The sequence below is a fragment of the Tetranychus urticae genome, chromosome 2 (assembly GCF_039701765.1).
Source record: "Tetranychus urticae isolate SD_2017Ah chromosome 2, NJAU_TeUrti_SD_1.0, whole genome shotgun sequence".
Taxonomy (NCBI): domain Eukaryota; kingdom Metazoa; phylum Arthropoda; class Arachnida; order Trombidiformes; family Tetranychidae; genus Tetranychus; species Tetranychus urticae.
In genome coordinates this window covers 8,380,851-8,400,685 of record NC_142959.1, presented here as the reverse complement: position 1 = coordinate 8,400,685, position 19,835 = coordinate 8,380,851, and the positions used below count along the sequence as shown (strand labels likewise).

At 32.4% G+C, this 19,835-nt stretch overlaps 5 protein-coding genes across 5 annotated transcripts; 2 read left to right on the top strand and 3 right to left on the bottom strand.

Moving 5' to 3' along the window:
* Positions 1-95: 95 nt before the first annotated feature.
* On the bottom strand, positions 96-1,036 carry Naa40 (N-alpha-acetyltransferase 40). The gene has a single exon (XM_015935716.3). It carries the CDS (start codon positions 887-889, stop codon positions 251-253), a length of 639 nt encoding a protein of 212 aa, XP_015791202.1. The 5' UTR covers positions 890-1,036; the 3' UTR covers positions 96-250.
* Positions 1,037-1,101: 65 nt separating this feature from the next.
* Mo25 (calcium binding protein Mo25) lies at positions 1,102-3,375 on the top strand. The gene is made up of 2 exons (XM_015935715.3): positions 1,102-1,513; positions 1,895-3,375. The coding sequence occupies exons 1-2, from the start codon at positions 1,192-1,194 to the stop codon at positions 2,659-2,661; spliced, it is 1,089 nt and encodes a 362-aa protein (XP_015791201.1). The 5' UTR covers positions 1,102-1,191; the 3' UTR covers positions 2,662-3,375.
* A 340-nt stretch (positions 3,376-3,715) lies between these two features.
* On the bottom strand, positions 3,716-5,933 carry LOC107367941 (G protein-activated inward rectifier potassium channel 3-like). The gene has a single exon (XM_015935713.3). The coding sequence runs from the start codon at positions 5,434-5,436 to the stop codon at positions 3,988-3,990; it is 1,449 nt and encodes a 482-aa protein (XP_015791199.1). The 5' UTR covers positions 5,437-5,933; the 3' UTR covers positions 3,716-3,987.
* Positions 5,934-10,848: 4,915 nt separating this feature from the next.
* Positions 10,849-13,417, bottom strand: LOC107359037 (uncharacterized). The gene is made up of 2 exons (XM_015925829.3): positions 11,788-13,417; positions 10,849-11,725 (listed from the first exon to the last, which is right to left on the bottom strand). The coding sequence occupies exons 1-2, from the start codon at positions 13,235-13,237 to the stop codon at positions 11,115-11,117; spliced, it is 2,061 nt and encodes a 686-aa protein (XP_015781315.1). The 5' UTR covers positions 13,238-13,417; the 3' UTR covers positions 10,849-11,114.
* Positions 13,418-16,238: 2,821 nt separating this feature from the next.
* Positions 16,239-18,676, top strand: LOC107367810 (G protein-activated inward rectifier potassium channel 3-like). The gene has a single exon (XM_015935556.3). The coding sequence runs from the start codon at positions 16,427-16,429 to the stop codon at positions 17,873-17,875; it is 1,449 nt and encodes a 482-aa protein (XP_015791042.1). The 5' UTR covers positions 16,239-16,426; the 3' UTR covers positions 17,876-18,676.
* The last annotated feature ends 1,159 nt before the right edge of the window (positions 18,677-19,835 follow it).

Sequence of the window (19,835 nt, the reverse complement as noted above, 5' to 3'; positions counted from 1 at the left end):
AGGAGATGTTGAAGAGTAAACATAGGAAGAAACACTTGAATATGAAGTTGAACACAGAATGGATTCAGTTATTTCAAAACGTCAAAGTTTGAGGCTAATTTGCTTAATTACGAAATTTATTTAAAAAACTTAAGAGTATGTTTCGTCTCCACTATTACAATTGCTATTTGGCTGATGGATTGTCTCTGTTTGAATGATGCTATGAGAAGTACAAAGGTTTTTGTATCAAATGATGGATAAACATTCCGTGTTAAGATGGTAATATCTTTTTACTTAAAATTTCATAACAGGTGTTCTCTCCACATTTAGATGGTGATCGACGGTCAATCATGAATTCACGATTATTACGATAAAAATTCATTGCTTGACGATTGTGTTTTAGACAAGTTAACATCAATTTAGGGAACTCAAATTTTATACAGAACGCCGATAAAACATCCATTAACCAAGCACCCAATCCTTTACGCTGATAGTCCGCCTCAATTTGAAGTTCATAGCAATAGATAACACCTCGAGCACCGTCTTCATCATAATCGAAACGAAAATGAGTAAATCCAACTGGTTTGTTGCTCTCTGAATTGATAGCAATGAGGATCATAGCTTTTGCATGTTTTAATTCTTTCTCTTTTTGGCTCTTGTTCCAACCCCAGGCACATGTTTTATAAAAATTTTCCATATTTGTTTGAATTAGATTAATCATCCATTCAAAATATTCTTTGTCTATTTCAGTTGAACGATATAACTTTAAGGAATAGCCACTTAAACGAGTACATAATTGTTGGTCAATTAAGTTGAGATGATCACTTGTCTCATAAGCCTTCTGAATACGGTTTGAATAAACCTTTTTGAGAGCATCACCGCGACTTATTTTACTTTTATTAGGTGGCATGGCACAAATTAGAAAATTAGGAATACAATTCTGTTCAGAGAAAAATAAGTAAATTCAGATTAATCATAAATAACAAATAATTTTCAATTTTCAGTCACACACATGTAATTTCAATTTTTCAAATTTTGCACCAATTCTTAAACCTCTCGATTGCACCGCCATCTATTTTATTTTAAGTGTTTTTTGTGTATTCATTTTTTTTCAGGGCAACAAAATCGTTTTGAGTTAGGTTTTGTTTATTTTGTCATGTTTTGATTACCTAATTTTTTTTCTGTTTTAATTAATACTGCAAAGTTTCTGTAATGCCTTTATTTGGAAAAAGCCACAAGAACCCATTTGAGCTGATCAAATCAGTTCAAGAAGCCCTGATTGCTGTCGAGAAAGGAGATAAAAAAGCTGAAAAGGCAACAGAGGATCTGAGTAAAAATTTGGTTTCGATAAAAAATCTCCTTTACGGAAGCGGTGATAATGAGCCTCAAATAGATATAGCTGTTGCTCAACTGGCCCAAGAATTATACAACTCTAATCTTTTGTTAATGTTGATCAATAATCTATCGCGGATTGAGTTTGAAGCTAAGAAAGATGTTGCCCAAATATTCAATAATATTCTACGACGTCAAATAGGTAAGTTGAATTAATTAAACAACTCGGTTTGCCGGTTTCCTTCCTTTCTTTTGTATCCTTTTTATATCATCTTTAGGAGTTACTGTTTGAATTGAACGTTGACTTCAATTCAAAGAGTAAGAGGGAAAGAAGCTTTATTTGATTGTAAAAATTGATTCCACCTTGAGTATCTTTAAACATAATTAAGTGTCAAGGCTAAGATGTTATTGTAAGTTAGTAGATAGAGGCTTTAGTTGATCATTTAATTAAAGAAGAATTTAATATGTGATAGAGAAAAAGAAAGAGCGAAAGAATAATACACTTGATGTCAATAATGTTTGTTATTTTTATCTGAAAATTTTTGTTCATCTTATATTGATCTCATTTTTCTTATCCATACAGGAACAAGATGTCCAACAGTGGAATATATCTGTACCAAACCAGAAATTCTTTATACTTTAATGAAAGGATATGAAAAACACGATATTGCTCTGAACAGTGGATCAATGTTACGTGAATGTGCTCGATACGAAGCATTGGCCAAGATTATGCTTTATTCACCAGATTTTTATAATTTCTTCTTGTATGTTGAAGTCTCCACTTTTGATATTGCCTCTGATGCCTTCTCCACATTCAAAGAGTTATTGACTCGGCATAAAATACTTTCATCCGAATTTCTCGAAGCCAATTATGACAATTTCTTCAGTGAATATCAAAATTTATTAAACTCTGGAAATTATGTTACCAAGCGTCAATCGTTAAAGCTTTTAGGTGAACTTTTGTTGGATCGTCACAACTTTACTGTAATGACAAAATATATAAGCAACCAGGATAACCTCAAGTTAATGATGACATTGTTGAAAGATCGATCAAGGAATATACAATTCGAAGCTTTTCACGTTTTTAAAGTATTTGTCGCTAATCCTAATAAACCAAAGCCTATTCTAGATATCCTTCTACGTAACAAGGAGAAGCTTGTCGACTTTCTCACAAAATTTCAAACTGATAGAGCTGATGATGAACAGTTCAATGATGAGAAAGCATATTTGATTAAACAGATTAGAGAGTTAAAACCATCCGAAGATACAAGAGCTTCATCGTCAAATCAACTGTCATCGCAACAATCATCAAGTTCATCATCTTCACATCATCAACATCCATCAGCATAACGAACAAGTTAAATTTAAAGTGATGGAAGATATCAAAAAGAAAGTCTATTGGAGAGCATATTGAAAATTCAATGGAAAAATATCAAGAATCTGTCATCACCATCAAGAACAAGTGAAATCGATTGTGTCTATAAAACAATTAATATATCATGTGAGCCGTTCATACAAAACATAAAAAAATCAGAAAGAGATGAAGAAGAACAAGATGGAAGCAAGGAGGATAGAGATAAACAGATTGGGCCAATCAAGTTGAAGCTCGCTTGAGCGACAGCATTTTAAAATTGTGATCAAATTGAAACTGTAAAGTTTGAAAAATGTAATTCATATTCAATGTTTCTAATTGAATTATCATGCACATCACTAAAAGTAGTTAATTTTTTGTCATGATCTAAATGTAACTTGGAAATTTTCACCAAATGGAAAACATCATCGAAACTTTCAAGGTGATAAACAATATTATTCACTATGAAACCCCAACTTTACTCTTTCTCTCTCTGTCTACTTTTCACCAGATACTTTGTTCTTCACTGCAAATACAATTTGTGGTTGAAACCTAACTTCTCAGTTTACACTTTTCTTAAAAATACTCCGTTGTTTGTTTTGTCTAATTTTTTAGTCAAGAAAATCAAATTGCTAGAAACTTTTGAAAAATGGGAAATTTTTTAGTAACGTAATTATCTTGATTAAAATATTCTATCGAAAAGATTACCTTAATTCTGATGCACCATCCTTTCAACCTAACTGTAACACAAGATGCCCAAAAAAGGTTCTGTCGTGAATTAACTAACACTACTATTTGATGATCAACTTGCTTACATTTTAAGTCTTTTATTTCCCTTACAAGATGACAAATTCCTGTCATTTGCTTTCCTCTATAATATTACCCTGAAGCTATTGAAATAATTTACACTCATCACTGAAAACAATTGATTCAGTGATTTACTATTCCAAGGTTTGATATTTACGTTGTGAATGAAATGTCCTTTTTTCCCCAATTATCATTACAATGATTATTTTTTATACTCTCACATTTCTCAACAACTAATCGAGTCAATTTTAATTTATATTGTTTTTATTCAATTTTGTACATTTATTTACACTTAACGTATCAAGATCATCACAATTTAAGGTTTCCAATTTTAAAGTAACTCTAGTATCGCAGATACAACAGTAAATACTTATAAAATACATAAGAAAATGTATCATTCAAAATATTACAATAATTTTAGGAAAAAATGCCCATAAGATTAAGATCATAAGATTAGTCGATTGGCTTGGAAATAATGTCGATTTTGATTTTGGAAAATGATATTTGCTGAATGAAGCTTATTCGGATCTTGTTGGGAATGGATATGCAAGTAAATCATAACTGTTATTAGAAAGCCCAGAATCAGGTGAATACGTATTAACATCTTCATCTTTAGTCTTTGTGTCGGTTAACATTTCAACCGGCAATAAGCCTCGACTATAAGTTGAATTCACAAACTTTTGATATTCATAATAATCTTTAGCTGATGATGTTGGCGTATCAATTTCATAAGTATTGTTAAACTTTGAATAATCAACTCTATACTGTCCAGTGTCTTTGCGATAACCAATCATTTGTTCAAATCGATGACCCCACAAGATTTCACAAGGTAAGTAAGAAGTTCGAGCTTGAATTGACTGCCCAGTCGATTCAATTGTCCCTTCAAGAATAACAACAATCTCAAATCTTTCCCTTATCATAGCATCAGCTGACATTGAATAAAATGGCGAGGAACTGTCGACTTCATGGACAATTGTCGCAGGCCAAACAAGGAATACATTTGAATCTGAATTGTCAAATTTAACATCGACTCTGTTATGATAATAAGGAATGACTTCGCCTTCTGAAGTGATCTTTCTATCAATGACCAAAGCACTAATGGAGGCACCAATGATGTGAGATCGATTCCTAACATCACCAACCCTAAACATGAGACACAATTTACCATCTCGAAGGCATATACAAGCATTTCGACTAAACATTAAAGTCTGTGATCGTTTCTTTGGACGAGATAATTTGGCAAACACAAAGCCAACCACAAAACATTGAATCATGACTCCGGTTATTGATTGGACACACATAACAAAGATGGCTTCTGGACACTCTTCATTGGTATAACGACTTCCATATCCAATTGTGTGTTGAGTTTCAATTGAAAATAAAAATGCAGTGGAAAATGAATCAACACCATTTACACATTTAGGTTTATCTGTTGAAGAAGGAGACGAACTGGAACTAGAAGGTGAACCATCAATATCACCATGAGCATAAGCAATCAAATACCAAACAACAGCGAAACCCAACCAACTCAACAAGAAGCCCATACTAAAGACCAGAAGATTCCATCTCCATTGAATATCAACCATAGTTGTGAATGTATCTTGTAAATAGCGTTGAGACCTTTTCTCGACTCTTTCTTTGGACAAATTGACACTTCCATTTTTAAGGACAACGCGCTTTCTTATTCGACCTGGAAATATCTTGGATTTACCTTTTGTTGAAACATGATTGTTATTGTTGTTAATGGTCGATGAATTTGTAAATGTATTTGTATACTCGGCATTGCCAAATGCATTTGTAGATTTAAAACGATAAGTCAATTGTTTACCATATTCAGTAGTCACTGTTGATTGTGGAGTAGCAGTTAAATCACAATCGGTGGCATTTTTTATGTCAATTATAGTTGATGATAATAAACGATTTTCAGCATTGTTATTATCTTTCCAATCTTTGTCTGTCTCCATCATGCTAGGGCAACAATTAATACTTGTTATTATCCTCTAATTTGTTTTTATCTAGATTATAGCTGATGATGAAGAAGACGATGACGATGATGATGATCACGAAGTTAAATGTTGGTAATAGTAAAAGACAACTGTTAAGACTGGCACCAATGAAACAATATCAAGTACTGTGTAACGTCCTCGACAAGGTTCACTGTGAATTACACAAACCAAGTAATCAAGTTTAGTTTACCAGTTTTGTATTACCTCTTAAGATCAGATTAATATGAGATTCTTTGCTGGTAAACTTGAGTTCTTGGAGATATCAAGATACCATGTATATAAAGCAATTAGAGAGGGTGAGAAAGGCCCTCTTTAACAACTAATTAAAGCGTTTAAAATTCGCACTGAAATCATTTAAGGTAAATAGAGTTATCTGTTGTTTTTAAATTGTGTTGCTTCAAAATCACTTTGTTTACTTGACCAGCTAATTGAAACTACTCTCAGCTTTAGTGATTAATGTTCACAAGTAAAACTGCGATTTGATGGAAACGCTTTTCCTATCATCACTCAATTCCTCCCACCCTGTTTCTCATCATCATCATTTGCTTTCTTCTTCATCTTCTTCTTTTACCTGCAATTTTTACCATTTTGTAATTGAGAAGTGAAAAGCATTTCAACATTTACTGTTGATTGCTGATGAAAATTTCCACTTTCACTGATTTTACTATGCAATTTTATGGAATTTTCATTTTTCTCTGATTTTTTTGCTTCTTCTTTTAGTCTCTAGTTTATCTGGTTTTTTCTTTCTTTGAGCAAATTTCATTTCTCATTTAGATTATTAAAGTTATGATCGTTTTACTTGTGCTTCAGTCACTCAAAAACGCTGATTCACAGGATTCATGGACATTTATTTGATTTGCTGGTTGTAAAGAAGGTAAATCGTCAAACTTAATACTGTTAATTGATTGCTGATAGCTATCGAGGGCGATGAAAATAGCAATAGAAATAATGATTATCATCAAGTTTCTACTAATTCTTTTGTTTTTTTTTCTTCTTCTTCTTCATTCTGAAGTTCATGGGAAAAATATTTAATTGTCTGCAAATGAAAGGAAACAACAAATCATCTGATGAATCGAGTAAAATCAATGTTCAATCTTTTCAATGAAATGTTTAGTCAATCAAAACACAAATAAATTATGGTTGCTAGTATAACAACGCTCATAGACGCCAAGCAGAACTGCTAAATATGGTCAAACACACGAGAAACAAAAGCTATGCAACCAATAAGACGTCAAGATTTTATTATATTGACATTTCCCAGGTTCATTAACAAACACTGCTTTTTGCGTCGTTAAGCGCTTTATTTTATCGAGTCAAACCGAGTGTCCCAGAGTATGCAGTAACCAGATTTACTTCAAAGCGATTAGTGGCTAAAAATAACTTGCCCTTATGGCCGATAATACGATACGATAATACAAGATTACATAAAGTCCTTTTTGCCAAGTAAAAAGATTTCACTTGCAAAGCATGATTTTGTAAGGTTCTCTGACCATTACTGATTAGTTCAAATGAATTCTCAGAAGCATTGAACACAATCCTTGAGTGATCTGATCTAAGGTGTTAAATGGTCTAAAATGAGGTGGAAAAAGAATGGGCCTGGAGAACTTGACCAGAGAAGAAGCAAAATCAATTGTATTGTTCATCATGGAATGGTTTAGATGATAATCAGAATGCTAAAAAACTGAAAAAACAAAACAATTCTTACAAAGCAATATTGTTAACTCAATCAGTTATCTCAACCATTTAATCTTGCGAATTGACGAAAAGAATTGGATTAAACACTCGACATTATTTGCTTATTCCTCATCAAAATAACGTTGAGGCAAACAAACTGAAAACATTATCTTCAATCAAAGACTATCAAAGGTAATCGGCAAAGATTTAACCTAAGGTATCTTAAAATGATGATTGGACAAGGATAACGGTTAAGTTGTATATTTGTTTGTCCCAACTCTTTGTTTGCATTTACTCAAAATCCTACTCTATTGACTCTTGACATGCAATGAAATGAGGTTTGAAATTCAGGAAAACATTCAATTCAAGAGTTGATAGAGCTAATTATTTGGCCAGACTTGTCAATGTGCTATCAAATGTTTCATTTAACTCGTTCATTTTAATATCTCATCATTTGATATTTCAATAAAGTAATTCAGACTCTTTATTGCATTAACAGTTATTACAAGCATTCAATTATCACATTGTTATAATAACGGTTGTTAACAAGAGCTTCTTTTAAACATTTCATTCCAAACCCTTTCAGATAATTCATTTGATTTCTATAAGCTGTAAATCTAATTAAACGATAAACTATTTACTCGTCAATTTAATTAGCAACAGCGGATAATTTCAAATGCATGATTGTCTTTTACCTTTTCAATCAAACATTATTTCTCAATGATTTAACAATAAATATCAGTTTCAACAATTAGATTTACAAGTTCAATTGATATTTTCTAGAAACAATTAAGGTTAATCAGGTTTCCATTCATTTTCAGGGTCTGTAATGAATCATGTTAAACAGGAATTAAACTGACGGATTCATTCATTAAGCCCAAACCAAATCACCATCACAATTTTTGAGCGTTGAGATCAATCCTTTTCACTTCGAAAGCAAAAGCTTTTCATGGAAACAATCGTTCGCCATTCATTCCCTTTTATTGCCCGAGAAATTCCCAGATAATCAATTAATAAGTCGTCCTTCGGTCTAATGATTAGCTAGTTATTAAACTTTAATCAAACATTTTGAAAAGTCGTTAAAAAGGAAAAAAAATTGTAGACAAAAGGATATAAGAAATGAAATGATTTTAGACAATTGATCTGAGCTTGGTGTTCATTGAGTTGGACTAGCAAAGGATAACAATTTTATCTGAACCAGATGACAGTCTCTAAATGAATCTCAGAAGGAAATGAATATTGTACCAGAACGAATAGACACATTTAAGGCAATGCCAATCCAAACATGAATCGCTTGCAAACAATGAAAAACAATAAAAAACCAGAAAATATTGAGAACCCAAAAATGGTAGAAAAGAGTCAAAATTGCAATCAGAAATCAAATGTTGCATTAAAATTGCGGTTTAACTTCACGGAAGTGAAAAAGGATTAAGATATGGAATCGGATAAATCACTCAAATGATCAAATTCATTGATGATAATCAAGCTTAAACAGGTTATCTTATCAAATGATTTAAAGAGTCTTTTCATCATCTTCACTTGATTTAACCTGGAATATCAATTTTTGATTACAAGAATTTGTTTTCGAGAATTTAAAATAAGCAAAAAAAAGGTTAATTTGGTTGATCAAATGATTTGAATGACATTGACCCAGAAACTAATAATAAATGGTAAAGATTAAAGGGTTAAGAAGAAATGAATAAAGTAATGAAGGTAATTGTGTTCAATGAAAATGGCAAAATGAATGCTTTTCAAATGGATAATCTTGATTGTTGTTTGACAAATGAATTTACATTTCGTATGATTACATGTTTCACTTTGTATACATCATTAGATCATTTTGATGATCAGTTTAATTGCCTTGAAGAAAGTTGCATTTCTCACAATTAATTCATTTGGAAATGTCAATTGAATGGTCAAAATCAACTTTCAATGAACAAAATGTTTAGTTTTCCATTTTTGTAGATAACTCGGAATATTCTTGAACTTTTTTTCCCTTTTCCGTTTCAAGATTATTTTTATTTCTGCAAGTTTTCAATAATCAATTTGATTACATTTCAATTGGTTGATTGGGTTTGAAGGTTTGATTGAAAACATCGGTAAAGCATGAATTCAATGAAAACCACGATTAATTGTGTTTCCGTTCATTTCATTTCATCACACTTTAATTGCTGTTTACAAGTTTTGTTTTGATTGAATTAACAATGAAAACATTTGTTTCGATTGTTGCTTTAATCAAGTTAAATCAACCTTTCATCAAGTCACATCAAGTTTTGATTATTTCCCGCTAATTATTTTAATATCTTTCGCTTGCATCAAACCTGATTTAGCTTTCAGATTAAATTGAAGATAAATCCTTAAACAAGATTAATTGAGAAATGATGATTACCCTTTGAAATATTTAAAAATGTGAGTTTGGATTAATCTCAATTACCATGAAATTCAGGTTCAAATTCAATTTATGAGACTGTTTACATTGAAATCAGCTTGAATTGGAGCAAATTTTAAAATTAATTGCAATTTTTCTGTATTTTTTGGTCAACTTTACGAGTCAAAGGTTAACCTGGCTAACATTGAAAATGGATAACCATTTTTTTGCCTTGATTTGTTTTGAGCTGTGAGTTATTTAAAGGGTGTTCAATGTAATTGCTTCCAAACTGGCGGAGCTAAAATTTTGATAATCACATGATAAGCAAGATAACTAGAGTGACATCGCAATAACAAAGGTAAAGGATGAAAGGTAAAATGTGATTTTACTCTGGTTATCTTGTCTTATCATGTTTTTGATTGTGATTATCAAAATTTAAGCTCCGCCAGTTTGGAAGTAATTACATTGAACACCCTTTAGGTTCCAACATTCATCATTTAATACATGATGAACAATACAGATTGACAAATGAAGGCTAATTGATCAATTTATTTGTCTGCATAATCAATAAATCAATTATAAATGAAAGGTAAATTTTCAAATTGACGTCAATATTGTCGATAGCATTTTGGGTTTCTCATTTATAATCAGCTGAAATTTTTGTCTCAATTTTGCATCAAAACTGGTTGATTGGAAAGGGTTTTAAGACTAATTTTATGACCAAATGATGAGAATGATTTGACTACAGGGACACAAAATAGCTGAGGTTTCTATGAACTTTTCTGATCGATGGTTTTGGGTCGAAATCCTTTCAAATTTCAAGCTTCGGTTGCATTTTGTGTAGAACCAGATTTTATTTTTTCTCATTTTGACGATGTTCGTAAATATTATAAGTGTTTTGAATGTGAATTGAATGTATTTCAGATCAGTCATGATGCGGGAGTCCGCGAGTTTCTAATTAATTTCTTTCCTCTAATTAATTATCATCAATGTTGCCATAATGAGACAATGCAGCTATTAACTACAACTTGAGAGTAAATTAATTGCTTCATTAATTATTTTACTTTTCATCCATTCAAATTGATTGCATTTGTGACAATAAATGTGCTTTACCTGTCAAATCCTATTAAGGTTAAATTAAGGCCATTTTTCACCTAATAAAGTTGATCTTGAACTTGAATTTTACCTTGATTGTTGATTCAAAATTAACTCTAATAGGTTTGATAATTTGTGTTAATAGATGAGGAAAAAATGGTTCACTCATTTGGTTCATATTTAGATTTTTTGATGGTTTTTATCTTTCTTTTATAATCAAATTTTTTGCAATCAAATTATATTAGTTGCATATCAATTGCAATGTGTTTTATTTAAATAATTGAACCATAATTGGTTCTTGGGTCAACAAAATTAACAATAAATCAACAATCGATATAGTCTTTAGTTTGTCTAGTAGTTGGCTTTTAGTTTGTTTAAAACTGTTTCATTAGGAAAATTATATTTAATGGATGAGATCAAATTGAAGTTTCTTCTGATTCGTTTTCCATTGGGTTCATGATATTTCCGTTTTGTTTTCCTTCCGAATGAGCTAATTATCACATTAATTATATGATAATATTGATTCTTGACTTGAGTAAGGGAGACTTCGAGGTTTCAGTGTTTGTCCCTTAATCAAATCAGCAGCTCTTTCAGCAAGCACAATTGTCGGTACATTTGTGTTTCCAGTGGGAACCTCAGGCATAGCTGAAGCATCGATTACCCGAAGACCGGCGACTCCACGAACCCGAAGATATGGATCAAGAACAGCCATTGGGTCATTATCATCACCCATTTTGGCTGTACTTGTTGGATGGTAGATAGTGTATGTAAGGGTTTGAACGAGACACCGAAGGTAAGGGTCAGAGTTGAAGGGATATTTTGAACAAGGAATCAACGGAGTATTAAATTGTTTAGTTTCGATTGCTTGCATAGCTGGAGTTTGTGTGATATTTAAAATCAATTTACAACCTTGGACCATTGCTTCAAGATCACGAGGATCTTGGAATAGGTTGTAGTCAATGATGGGAGCGTCTCTTGGGTTAGCTGAGGCTAATGTTACTGTTCCGGTACTGCGAGGTCGAACCAAGGTTACAGCGTACATAGTTCCATCACTCAAACTGTAAGGGGCCAAATACTTGAACAAGACATCTCTGTTCAAGTTAAGGATGTAACCTGCATTCAGATTCACAAGTTTAATTGAAATGGCAAAATGAGTTAACTTGAAAAATAATTACCTAAAACAAAGTTAGGGAAAGATCCTCCTGGAATGTAGTCTAATTCGTGAATTTGAATATCGGGTCTTGCATCGTAAGCCTCTGGACTTCGCCAAAAACCGATAACATTTAGTCCTGGTGATGCAAATGATCCAGTACCACCGAATGCGTATTTTGCAGCATCAACGGCGGTTCTTATTCGAGTGTAAACAAAACTTGAACCAAATTTAGTGGTAAACATGAGCAATGTGAATGCGTGTTCTTGTAAATTATTACCCACTCCGGGTGAATGTTGGACAAGTGGAATATTGAATTTAGCTAATTGATCTCTTGGTCCAATACCGGAGAGCATCAAAAGTTGAGGTGTGTTCAGGGCTCCAGCAGATAAGATAACTTCTTGTCGTGCAAAAACTTGGAATTTTCCTCCGTCTTTCTCAAAGAGAACTCCAATGGCTCGCTTGTTATTGTCAAACAGTATTTTGTAGGCTCGAGCAAAAATGACTACATGAAGATTACGACGACCTGAAGCTGGGCCCAAATAGGCTCGAGCAGTTGAACAACGTTTACCATCTCGGATAGTGAATCGAGAGTACATGAATTTCTCCTGATCTTCACCATTCAAGTCACCAACTTTGAGACCATATTGTCTAACACCTTCCAAGAAGGCTTTGTCTACATCAAATGTGTCTTGAAGAGGAGTTACAGTCAAAGGTCCAGTTGTCCCATGGTAACCTGGATCACCTTGAGGATCTCTTGACCCTTCCATTTTGATAAAGTAAGGTGAGACTGAAGAGTAATTCCAACCAGCAGCACCAAGTTGGCCCCATCGATCGTAATCCATCTTGTTACCTCTAACATACAACATGTAATTGATTGAAGATCCACCACCGACAGCTTTACCTCGAGGACAAGGAATACGATTACCATTTAATCCAAAGGCAGCTCGTGACTGAGGTACCGATTGATAAGACCAATCAAGAGGTGACTTTTGAAGCAAAAAGGCAGCAATTGGAATGGTACTTAAAATGTTTTCCTCTCCACCAGCTTCAATCAGTAAAATACGAACATTAGGATTTTCCGATAAACGAGCAGCCAAAGTAGCTCCAGCCGAACCACCGCCAACAATGATATAATCATAAGTTTCATTAATAGTTCTTGAAAGAGTAAAATCAAGTGAATATGGAACTGCCAGTGGTCCAAAAGATGATGCTACCACAGTCATAAATTGTCGGGCAATTTCAAGAGATTGCGAGTTACCGATGTTTTGAGCAGCTCCAGTCAGTGTAGTATAAGACATCATGTCACCCGAAATCGGGGTCCTACCAAGAATACCGCCTATGAGGTTAGTCCTGAAATCTCTGAATCTGGTAAAAGCTGATGACAACAATTGTCCGTGGGTTGGTTCAATGGTTACTGACGAATACATGATAACCAACAGCAGGGTTATTCTGGTCAACAAATTAAAATCCATTTTGGATGATTAAAATAAGAGGCTAAAGATGAAAAGAGGATGAAAAGGAGCCCAAAATTGGTCGTTGAGTCGATTTATTTGTTTACCTATTGATTCCAGTACGAATCAATTGTCAACTAGTTTGACTATTGAATACAAGTTGCCCTAACACGGGACAGTTGGAAACTGAGACAATTATCAATCTGATTTGAGTATCCATGGTTTTAATTGTAGCAATTTATGGTAAATGAGTTGTAGGCACAAAAGGATAAGGTGAAGATGAATTATTAATCAAATTAATCATTGAAAAAAAAAACAATTTTCAAGGTGATGATGATCAATACACAAGCAAATGTACCTTTAACTGTTAATCAGCGATACAAAAGCTACAAAGATGTCATACCAATTGTTATCAATTTTTTTGTTTTAAATTATGATCAATGATCGCTAATCAAGGAACAGTATCATATCAAATCAATTAATTGATAACAATGATTGTTAAAACAAAACAAAAAACGATTAATATCACATTTTTGTTTGATCACGGACAGCAAATGAAACACTAATTATCACACAAAATAGCTCTTGATTTATTAGATTTAACTAGATTCACACATTTATGTTAATTCGTGGTCTTATTGTTCGACATCGACTTATCAACTGATCTCGATTGAATAAATGAACGAATTCAAATCAGAGTTTCGTTTTCATGCTAATCTTGAAATTTTTTAATTTTACCGTCTTCAGCTTGACAGTCAAATTAATTATTCATACAATTATAATAAGCGTTACTTTTTCCCGATCCACTAAACAATCAATAAGATCAATAATGATCTTGTCATTGTGAACTTTAATTGTCAACAGATTATCCTATCGTTACAATCAAAGTCAATATTTGATTTAACAACTTTAGCTTAAACTGAATCATTGAGTTTTTCAATTGCATTTTCACTGTCAATTTCAATCTTATAGCAACAGTAATCTACTAATCATTTTTTCCTTCCTAACCATTCAAATCTATTCTAAAGGGTGTTCAATGTAATTGCTTCCAAACTGGCGGAGCTAAAATTTTGATAATCACATGATAAGCAAGATAACTAGAGCGACATCGCAATAACAAAGGTAAAGGATGAAAGGTAAAATGTGATTTTACTCTGGTTATCTTGTCTTATCATGTTTTTGATTGTGATTATCAAAATTTAAGCTCCGCCAGTTTGCAAGTAATTACATTGAACACCCTTTGCATTACGAGATGTTTGCTATTTTTTATTGGTTTACTCATTGTTTCAGATTCAACGGAAGATTATTACTGATTTGCGATCAGTAACCACGAGTATAATTAATTTTATCTCCATTTAAAATCAAGATTTGATTTGCTTTTTTACTCTCGAAGCTAAATCATCAAAATAGACTCAAGATTTAAAGTGTCTCCATTTGGTGAAGTTCAAGGCAGTTAGAGAGTCTGATGAAAGCTGCAAGTTGAAATTACGTTCAATTAGACCCAAGTTTTAGCATGAACCCAATACATTTCATTTGGCGAGAAACCAATGATTGTAATTAATCGACGAGATCTTTAGATTTTCACCAACTACTAGAATATCAATTTGATAGCTCTAACATCTGAATATACATTATATAATGTAAGAGACAATAAATCTTACGGCTCCTTTCTGAAAATTTTAACCCAGTCTGAGGATTAAGCGGATCAACCTTGTAGACCTGCGGCTATTCCAATCCTTTAGTGAAAACTTACGGTCTAAAAAGACTACCAAATCACATAAGTGCAATGTAACGATAAGAATCAAAACTAGACCAAACAATGAATATTTATTAAGGGAACAAGGCATTTCGTAGTACATTTCATAATCTAAGGCTCAATTTCATTGCCAGTCATTTTGATGACTTTTAATGAATGGCTAACATGATCTTGATCCGGTAGTGATTATATTATATGATTTATTCCTGACTACTCAAAAAACTCATAATTACACAAATTTTGAGCCATTTTGACGAGAAAACTTTTCTCTGTTAACTTTGCACAACAGTTTGAAACTAATAGTACAAGCCACGAACTAATGTTATTCTGAATGTGCTAAACTCTTGAAATTATTATCGATGGTGAATTAAATTTATTTTGATTCAAATTCATCATTCTAGTTCAGCCGACATTTCCGATCATCATCACATTACTGAGTTAAAAAGGATTGATTTGATTTCTGAAAAAATTACAAAATCAGTTGCAAACTACGAACTGAGAATACAAATTGATTTAATATATGTAATTCCAATTCAAATCGATTACATATTTCATTAAAATTTAAATTTTCGCACAAAAATACCGTTTTGTCGGAATTTTGTTGATCACTTTCACCAATTATGAAATTAATTGCTTAGCTCTTGCTCAGCTAGTCATTTCATGTTTAATAATGGTTGGTAAACAATGAATTAAAGTTAACAATTAATTATCAAGGAAAGTTGCGAGAGAGTTTCCATTTAAATTTCATTAAATTGTAATCATTTGGTTCTGGTTATTTCTTTACCCAGAGTTACCAGACTTTTTGTAATTTGAGTTGCAACTAAACATTTAATGGAAAGTAAAATGTAAATTTTGATGAAACTGGAAACATTTTTTGCCTTTTGATTAACTTGCTGTTGACCTTTGAACAATTTAATTAAGATTAGGTCCAATTACTGAGGAGATTGAGAAGAGGATTCAAGTTGATTCAAGTTAATCCAAATGTATCCATAAAAGCCGATTGTGAATGACTTATTTGTTTTCATTCATTGGATCGACGGAAGTTACTCAAGGCAAGATTCAATTCAGATAATTTCGGACACTTTTGTTGCACAATTACGATAGTAATCAAGAAATTAATAACAAAGTTAATAAGTCAATAGATGAGCAAACAATTAAGATACGAAGAAGAAGAAGAAGAAGAAGAAGAAAAAGATGAGAAAAAATGAAAACTTTCAAGTAAACATTTCATTTGGAAACTTTACCTTTATTACTTGATTTTCATTAAACCAACCCTTTCTGCCTCTAAACTGGCTCCTTGCAAAGCCATTATTTAACTTTCTTAATGATTTCATTTCAAGGTATTTAGAGGACTGAACAACAGTTTGAGTTGTTGATGGTTTCATCATGATGTGTTAACATAGTATTTGTATCATTTGTGATAAAGTGTTTATAAGTGTTAATCAAAAGTAAAGATGGAAATTGATTCTGATAAATGGCGGGATTTGGCTTTACCAGATAAACGTTTATTATCATCATCAACAATAATTGACATAAAAAATGCCACCGATTGTGATTCAATTGCTCCACAAGCACCGATGACCACTGAATATGAAAAAAATTTGACTTATCGTTTTAAATCTACAAATGCATTTGGCAATGGCGAGTATACAAATACATTTACAAATTCATCAACCATAAACAACAATAACAACAATGTTTCATCAAAAGGTAAATCCAAGATATTTCCAGGTCGATTAAAAAAGCGTGTTGTCCTTAAAAATGGAAGTGTCAATTTGTCCAAAGAAAGAGTCGAGAAAAGGTCTCAACGCTATTTACAAGATACATTCACAACTATGGTTGATATTCAATGGAGGTGGAATCTTCTGGTCTTTAGTATGGGCTTCTTGTTGAGTTGGTTGGGTTTCGCTGTTGTTTGGTATTTGATTGCTTATGCTCATGGTGATTTAGATGGTCCCTCTTCAAATGATAGACGGAAATGTGTTAATGGTGTTGATACATTTGCCACTGCATTTTTGTTTTCAGTTGAAACTCAACACACAATTGGATATGGAAGTCGTTATACTAATGAAGAGTGTCCAGAAGCCATCTTTGTTATGTGTGTTCAATCAATAACCGGAGTCATGATTCAATGTTTTGTGGTTGGCTTTGTGTTTGCCAAATTATCTCGTCCAAAGAAACGATCACAGACTTTAATGTTTAGTCGAAATGCTTGTATATGCCTTCGAGATGGTAAATTGTGTCTCATGTTTAGAGTTGGCGATGTTAGGAATCGATCTCACATCATTGGAGCCTCCATTAGTGCTTTGGTCATTGACAGAAAGATCACTTCAGAAGGCGAAGTCATTCCTTATTATCATAACAGAGTCGATGTTAAATTTGACAATTCAGATTCAAATGTATTCCTTGTTTGGCCAGCGACAATTGTCCATGAAGTCGACAGTTCCTCGCCATTTTATTCAATGTCAGCTGATGCTATGATAAGGGAAAGATTTGAGATTGTTGTTATTCTTGAAGGGACAATTGAATCGACTGGACAATCAATTCAAGCTCGAACTTCTTACTTGCCTTGTGAAATCTTGTGGGGTCATCGCTTTGAACATATGATTAGTTATCGTAAAGACACTGGACAGTACAGAGTTGATTATTCAAAGTTTAACAATACTTATGAAGTTGATACGCCAACATCATCAGCTAAAGATTATTATGAATCTCTCAGGATTATCAATGATAACATCAAGTTAGACAGTTTTGTGCCTCTTCATATTTTCAATAATAAGTTTAAGGAAGATTCAGTGAAAGTTGAACAACAATTGAATAATGATAGCAATTCATCATTGTTTCCGTTCAAAATTCCAATTAGAATACCTTATCTCAAGACTTTTGATAAATCTGCTAATTGATTATTCTTGTATTTTCATAGCATTTCTCATAATTTTAAATCATCAAATCTTCAATTATTTATTCAATTTAATTTTTGTCTGTCTTTGTTTGTACAGTTGAGTATAAGTTACTTATAACATTTTTTATATGCTTTGTTAAGTGGACAAATGTTTGATAAATAAAGTATATTTTGAATTGAAATTTTAAGACTTGAAACTATTCCAATTTAGATTGATCGGAATCAGAATTTGTCTGTTAAATTGTCATTTGTTCAAGAAGCAATGTAATGACTGAATTTACAAGATTAATATGGCAATCTTAAAGATTGAATTCATGTAATTCAATGTAACTCACTGTGAAAATCTCATCAGTTATGGCCATTAACCAGCTTATCCAATGTTATTCAATTATGCATAATAGAACCAATCAACTTTAATTTCAACAATTGGCTAAAAACTTGAAAGTTTGATATTCAATAAACAATTGATTGCTGTCAAAGCCAATTCAGTGAGTTAACCTGTAATCAGGCACTTATTCATTATCATTACGAGTTCAATTATAAGCCAATTATTAATTTAGCAAGTAATTCATCAATATTTCTAGTTGGTTGACGTTCAATGATTCAAAAATCGGATGAAATTTTCCACTGACAATTTTTCCTCTCATCTTGATTGTGATTAAACCAAAATATAAAATTATCACTCAACTGGTTGCTATTAGCTGGCTCCACCTATGGACATTTAAATAAACTTTTTGGGTTTAACTTTTCATTGTAGTTGTTATTAGGTAACAATTAATATTTAGATAATAAAATTATCTCTAACATATATTGAGAGTTCAGATTGACTATTGTCCCACCTAAAGAGTCTCAGTACATCAGTTTTACATTATCCATTTCAATGCCAGCTTCAAGCTCAAAAATGGCCTAATTCCGACACAAAAGGAGTTTAAGTTTCGAATCAAAAAGAGCGTCTTTGTGCTTAGCGCAGTAGTAAAGGTTGACTATTGTACAAAATGAGAGGAGCTTATTTTTGGAGGCAAAAACAGGGACATACCGTAGACACGTTTTCGAGCGCTGACTTTGTAGGCTTGCCAATCATTGTGTTAGTGATCAACCCAATAGACGGAGACATTCAAATACTAAGGAAATAAGCTTATGTCATAAGGAGGGAAAATCCCCTGGTCTTTGAATGAATCGATTGAGATTACAACTTATAAAAGATTTAAACCTTTTCATGAAACTTTCTGGTCCCAGCTTAGTCATACTCCCTAAAATAGGATCCGACCATTTTGCCCAGTTAGTCAACCTTTACTACTCATCATTGGACAACCTCGGTTATTTTATGCGCGATTTGATGATAATTACAAAGGACGAAGGAATATTTAAAGCCATTAAAGACTATTGTATCGCATCTTATTACTAAAATCAGAAAAAAAACCAGAAATATTTCGAAAATTGAGAGGAAAAAAGTTCTTAAACAATAAAAAATTTCTTCATAAATTCGTTCTTTTCATGTAACAGTCTAACCAGTTTTTTCTTACGCCATTATTTTTATATTTCATGAGATCTTTTCTTCCACTTTAACGGTAAAAAACCAAGGTTTTACTGTAAAACTTGTAACTTGTACCATTGATAATTTATTTTTTATTAATATTACATATTAATATTAATACATAATACACATTATTACATTGTAAATATTGATACATTGATACTTTTGAGTTTCCTCAAGAATTGACTGATCATCTCTTAGCTAAACCATTAAGACTGGCTGCGATAAGCGATCTAGCCACAGTTAATATTGTTATAAAACTAGTCACTAAAGTCAGTTAACAATCAGCTTCAGTACCTAATTGTTTAGACTTGATCCAACAAAATATGAAATGAAACTCGTATAAGTCATGGAATACTGTAGCCCATCTGGTTTGAAAGCTACAAGTTGAAAGATTTACCTGCAATACTGAGTAAACATTAAGACT

Coding starts and splice junctions, on each gene's coding strand:
- Naa40 (XM_015935716.3), bottom strand. CDS start 889: ATGCCACCTAATAAAAGTAAAATAAGTCGCGGTGATGCTCTCAAAAAG.
- Mo25 (XM_015935715.3), top strand. CDS start 1,192: ATGCCTTTATTTGGAAAAAGCCACAAGAACCCATTTGAGCTGATCAAA. Junction 1,514..1,894: donor TATTCTACGACGTCAAATAG/GTAAGTTGAATT, acceptor TTATCCATACAG/GAACAAGATGTCCAACAGTG.
- LOC107367810 (XM_015935556.3), top strand. CDS start 16,427: ATGGAAATTGATTCTGATAAATGGCGGGATTTGGCTTTACCAGATAAA.
- LOC107359037 (XM_015925829.3), bottom strand. CDS start 13,237: ATGGATTTTAATTTGTTGACCAGAATAACCCTGCTGTTGGTTATCATG. Junction 11,726..11,787: donor TTTCCCTAACTTTGTTTTAG/GTAATTATTTTT, acceptor ATCTGAATGCAG/GTTACATCCTTAACTTGAAC.
- LOC107367941 (XM_015935713.3), bottom strand. CDS start 5,436: ATGATGGAGACAGACAAAGATTGGAAAGATAATAACAATGCTGAAAAT.